Below are 6,040 nucleotides of genomic sequence, written 5' to 3'. Positions count from 1 at the left end.
GCCCTTGTTACATTATTGAGGTTTCTCTTTCTCTTTTTCTTTTTCTTTCTATTTTTTAACCTTTTTTGGTAGATCATGTTGATATTCAATGGCACTAATTACGCATGAACAACAAGGAAATAGAAGTATGAAAATTCAGTTTATGAACTAAATATATTGATGTGGTGCTGCCATGAAGATTTTCTATGTTTCTTTTATAACTATGTGATGAACGTGTTGAAAAGCAAATCACTTGGTTTTGAGTTGCTCCCCAATCCATGGAAGACAATTTCAAATTAAATTTTGAATATGTGATCGAAACTAAGAAATGTAATGCAAATTAATTGTCAATGGTTGTGTGTTAACGTCGTGAATCATAATGTCATTTTGCACTTGAGACTTTATTTTGGAAACGGGTGAAATCATTACTATTATCCTGGTTTATTTTTATCAAATATGATTCGAGTTTTAAAAGCATACTCTGGAATCCGTATTTTTATCAAACGATGTGTCTCGTCTGTTTCTAAAAACTTGCACTAGGGTTGGCAACGTGAGTTGGGCCTGAATATGCACTAAAAAATTCGAAGTTCACACAGATTGGGTTTGGATAAAGATCTAGGAGAAATATTCGGACTTTTTAATTTATAAATAAAAAATAAATTAAATTTAAATAAAAAAGAAAAAATCTAAAATATTAAATTAATATTTTTCATATTAGTATATGCCTTTTATAAGGTTGTGTTACTAATATTTTGGGTATTAAATTATTATTATATTATGTATTGAATAATTATATCTAATTTAAATATTCTTTTAATTTGTTAAAAAAATATTTTATATTTAATGAAAAAGTCCAGGCCCGACCAAAGTTCAGCCCGTCCAAACTTCGATAGGACTGTTGAAAGGCCTGAGCTTATAAATAATATGGGCTTGGGAGCCAGACCCAAACCCATATTTTGCCGACTGTAATTTGCACTACTTAAATAATAAGAGCGACATGTCGTCCACGTACAAGCAGCTTGTCGTCGATCATGTTATCAGCTCATCAAATAAACGACGTTGCAGCTAATCCGTATAATACTTGTACAATTTACTAGGAAGGCGATCGCATGTTGTTGTATGTTAGCATAAAATGCATCAACAATTGAATTGCATCAAACAAATTGTCATAACTCAAACTTAACTCCGTCAATTACTGGATCTTTGCCGCCCGCGCATCGCATCATCAGGGCCGTTGACGAACCTGTGCTTGTGTGAAATTGTGCCGCGTACGCAGGGTAAAGAGACTGCTTTAAATAGACCACACCACGGGCACAGTTGTGACTCTTAAGGCTAGTGCTAAATGCTAATGGTAGCCAGCAGCTAGGCCGATTGGAGAAACAGGTTTGTAAATATTGGTAGGCCCGCTGGAGTCTGGACGTCGGTATTAATGTGGCATTGATCTTCTCTAGTGCCACATATGCATCAACCATTGCATCAAAGAGACTGTAATACTCCAAATTCCCGTCCAAAATAGGCTGCTTCGCGTTGAATTTTGCATAGTCTAAGGAAATGGGACTTGCGTCTGAAAACATAAGCAAAGGTACAGGTTTACCATTAGTGGTGCATTTGTCCGGGACAAAAATCCCACAACATCATGCGTCGCTGGAAATGTTTCATACATTCACTGGAGAAAATTCGAACTGATGGAGGGTAAGAATTTGCGAGGATTTCTGTTGAAACAAGTGTTGTCACCCTGGTGCCTACCAGGCAAACTGCATGAATTGCTTTGTTCATATAAACATATTTTGCATCTGGCCCTGGGATCACCTCGCTATCCAACGTGATCCGGCCAAACGAAACGTTGCTCATTTAGGGGACTATGTTCATTTTAACCAACTCGTTAGCTGCATGCTGACTGCGTGCCACGTTTTTACGATCTTGATTTCTGACTCCCAATGATAGTAGGAGATTTGAACGTTGTAATGCTTCAAGAACTTTGCGATTTGGCTCATAGAGTCTGATAAATTCAATTCCACACCTCTGGTAAAGAGAAATCACATATTTCGGAGATGGGAGATTATTTCCATTCCTTCCATAATTGACACCCAGGACCATGACTTCAGGATTTTCGATTACAAACATAAGCCTAAGACACGTGCAGTAAATCAATGAGAACATTAATTTCTAACCTCTGTTGTTTGTGGGCTGAAAGAAGGAAAATTACCGGAGCAAAGAAATAGTTGATGGCTTGTTAATAGTACAATGATAGCCAGAAATGTCTTTCAGTTGCTCACAGACCCTCTCATTTCTGCTTTGATCTTTACCTCCTGAACATATGCTGAAATAGAACTGAAGCTTGTGCCTGAAGTAGTAGGCAATTAACCGTCAACTAATTGTATAAGCTAGCGCCTAGCATTGTTGTCTATCTCTATTAATTATTATTTTTTTTTTTGGGGGGGGACAAGCTTCCTCTATTAATTTTAATTTCAGAACAACTTAGGAAAAATCATTATGCACGCCTACATTATCTCATATCTAGCCGGTAAGGATATCCATTTAATAAAGTGTATCTAAATTAAGTATAAACTTAAAGATATTTATTAAGTTCAGGGCTGAGAAGGAAAAGAAATAAAGTGGCTATCATTATTCGTGAGTCGTTGTTGTTATAACTAGGCAATGAGTTATATAATGGTTAAAAATGCACTAGCAGGAGCAGGCGGCTTTTTAGTTAACATATTAAGCATTTTCCTGAATTTATCGCTAGGGAAGAAAATATTTATTGTGTATTTAGTTTGTCATTCTGGTATTATTCATCACTCTTGAAAATGAAACGCTACCAACTGCTTCAGAAACAAATGATTTCTGAATGTAGTGGCTCTGTATTGCAGTTCAAACATAAAAGAACCATAAGCAAACATCATAGATCAATTAAATACTATATATTCTTTTATTACTTAGCAAAAGCAAAGATGTAACTTGCTTCATAAGTTACTTTTTCAAATTAGGCACCACGCTTACATTACAGCGGTATAAGTAAAAGAAAAATGCTTCTAGCATGGCCAAAATGGATAAATTGGCTGCATATTTGGATAGAAGAATCCGAAATTCTGCTCAACCCCAGCAGGCTTTTGATTCTCATTGAACATCTCAAATAAAAATGTATCAAAAGTTTGACCTGGCCTCCTCGGAGTCCCTTTTGCTCCCAAGACATGATCCATCAAGTTCTTATTATATTTTTGTGCATTTTCTATGCTTGTATAAGGCTCATTGCCAGCACTAGGCCATCCTGACTCTGATATGGCCAAAGTCACATTCGGTACATCAATCTTCTCCAGAGCTGAGTAATAAGCATCAACCATGGCATCAAATAGATTATAATACAAGTATGGCCCATCTCTAACTACAGGATCTTTCGATTGAAATAAGGCATAGTCTAAGGATATGTGAGATGGGTCTGATGCATAGGCAAAATATGGATACACATTGATCATGATTGGAAAACCCCGGTGCCATAAATTTTGTGCAATGTCTTTGAGAACCGCAGCTGCTTCATTTGTGAAAGCTCCGGCTGAAGGAGGGTAAGAAGAAGCAAGGGAAGTTCCTGCAAGAACAGTTGTTACCTTAATTTGTTTGGTTATGCCGTAATTGTTGAGTGAGTTCAATATGTTGTTAATTGCTTGGCCAACATATTGTGCATTTGTCCCCGGAATCACCTCGTTGCCTACTGTGATGTAGCCAATGTTAACATTGTCTACAAAAGGAACAACATGGGTTTTAACCCATTCATCAGATGCCTGTTGACTTGAGGCAATGCTTTGTATCTCTTCATTTTTTGTACCAAGAGATACAAGTTGTGGCCTGCCTCTCAAAGCCTCTAGCACTTCATGCCTCGGCTCAAAGAGCCTGACGAAGTTGATTTGACATCTTCCATAGAGATCTATAACTTGTTCTGGAGGTGGAAGATTGTCTCCATTTAGTCCATAATTAACACCGATAACATTGGCACCTGCATTTGTATCACAACTTTTGTTAGCCTTCATATACAAAGAATCTGTCATTACATGTTATGTATATTGTATCATTATTTACGACATGTGAACGTGTTGGATTTTACCTGTAAAAGCAAGGAGTTGAATTCTTATTACTAGTATGGCTGCTGCAACAAGCATTCCTCTAGCCCATATGGACTCCATTGCAAAACAACTAGCTTTAACACTATATATGCAAAGTAAATTGACAGGAAGAACAAGAGTGATTGGCATGTTCTTCCATTCGAATGAAGCCTTATATAGGCTGAGTAGCTGATAATTCAATGGCGTTGTCTCTGATTTGTCACTTAATTTCACTTCCAAATAAAGTTAAATTTTAGTGTAAGCATAATAGCAGAAAAAGTAACAAAGTCATTTGCTGAGACATTGCATTTAATGTAGAGTATTTGAAATTAGTAATGTGTTTAATTCAATTACAAATTGGAATTGAATAAATCAAATCTCATGTAATTTGGGTTATTTAAGTTGAATTTAAATATGCGACACGTGGATGATTCATTTAAATTAAATAAGGAAAGTGGGTGACAAATTAAAATTGAATTAGGAAAAGAACTATATGATAGACATACAAAGTCTTCAATGGTACTCTGCCTACTACAACAATAAAAAGAGAAGAGAACCATCTAATTGTTCTAATTATTACTCTATATTTCTGTCTATATGTATATATAAAAAAAATCAATTTTCTTTGTTGTTCTAAATTGCTGTTTTCAAAATTTTGTTGTTTTTTAGTTGCAATTTCTTTTTTTTTTTGATGAATTGGGGCTCTAAGAAGAGCTAGAGAACAACAGAACGGGGGTGAGAAACCCCGTAAGAGTCGTGCAATAACAGAGCCCTAACGCCCAAAGAGGGGGAAGGGTACACAGTAAGGCCTAGCGGAATAGAAAAAGCGAGGTTCGCCATATAATCTGCAGCAAAATTTGCTTATCTGTAGATGTGAGAGATGGAAACATGCCAATCCAATTTGAGATAATCTTTGATAGCCTGGACCAAGGGAGCATATTCATTGGTCATCACCGAAGGTCTAGCCACCAATTGAGTAACGCAAAGGCTATCCATTTCAACTTTCAATCTGCGGATACCAGAATTCCATGCAAGCTGGATCCCTTGATATACGCCCCAGAGCTCCGCGACAGTAACAGAGCAAGAACCAATCATCATCCCAAAGCCTGTTAGCCAATGTCCTAAGTGATCTCGAATCAAACCACCTGCAGTAGAATTCCCTTGAGACTTGTGAGCACCATCCGTATTCAGAGTACACCAGGGCCACTCAGGAGGATGCCAAGAGATCCACATGTGAGTCCTAATATTCTTAGAGAGCAACGGGTGGTTATGAAGCTTGTGAATCTCCTCAGCTCTTGTATGGACATCCACCAACAAAGCCAAAGGGTCCAACATCAATTTGTTAAAGAGAAACTGGTTTCGCCAATACCAGATCCTCCATATCGCAACGCCAAAAAAAACAGCCCAGTTCGAAACATTCCCTACCTTACTATTAACAGCCAGATTCGAGCAGAGCCAAAGATGAAGCTGAGAATTAAAGAAACGGTGACGTTTGCTTGTCGGAATAATGTTGAGCCAAAACTGCTTAACCAACCAACAATCACGTAGAGCATGGGTAATATCTTCACACACAGCCCCACAACGATCACAACAAGGAGAGATGGGTAAGTGCCGCCGAGCCAACTCCGCCTTAGTTTTCAAACTAGCGTGAAACACCTGCCACAAGAAGATTCTCATGCTTTGAGGGTCTTTCCACTTCCATACTAACTGCCAATCTCTATCTTCAGACTTTGGATCGTACTCAGAGAGAGCCAAATACGCCGAGCTTGTAGAAAAAGCTTCGTACTTTGAATGAGCCCAAAAGATAGTGTCCATGCCTTTCACGTGGGAAGGGGGGTGAAGAGCAGCTATTTGTAGAATAATATGGTTGGGAAGATATCGATCAAACCAAGGCCAACACCAAGCCCCATTTGCATCAACAATATCTGCCACCTTACAATCCAAAATGCCCACAGGTATAGTATTTG

The 6,040-nt window shown here is 37.8% G+C and overlaps 1 protein-coding gene across 1 annotated transcript; it reads right to left on the bottom strand.

Annotated features, from left to right (window-relative positions):
- Positions 1-2,885: 2,885 nt before the first annotated feature.
- On the bottom strand, positions 2,886-4,198 carry LOC107176318 (glucan endo-1,3-beta-glucosidase). The gene is made up of 2 exons (XM_015528617.3): positions 4,076-4,198; positions 2,886-3,967 (listed from the first exon to the last, which is right to left on the bottom strand). The coding sequence occupies exons 1-2, from the start codon at positions 4,152-4,154 to the stop codon at positions 3,012-3,014; spliced, it is 1,035 nt and encodes a 344-aa protein (XP_015384103.2). The 5' UTR covers positions 4,155-4,198; the 3' UTR covers positions 2,886-3,011.
- Positions 4,199-6,040: the final 1,842 nt, after the last annotated feature.

The sequence above is a fragment of the Citrus sinensis genome, chromosome 5 (genome assembly GCF_022201045.2).
Source record: "Citrus sinensis cultivar Valencia sweet orange chromosome 5, DVS_A1.0, whole genome shotgun sequence".
NCBI classification, from domain to species: Eukaryota; Viridiplantae; Streptophyta; class Magnoliopsida; order Sapindales; family Rutaceae; genus Citrus; species Citrus sinensis.
This window is presented reverse-complemented; position numbering and strand designations above follow the sequence as displayed.

Coding starts and splice junctions, on each gene's coding strand:
- LOC107176318 (XM_015528617.3), bottom strand. CDS start 4,154: ATGGAGTCCATATGGGCTAGAGGAATGCTTGTTGCAGCAGCCATACTA. Junction 3,968..4,075: donor TCAACTCCTTGCTTTTACAG/GTAAAATCCAAC, acceptor ATACAAATGCAG/GTGCCAATGTTATCGGTGTT.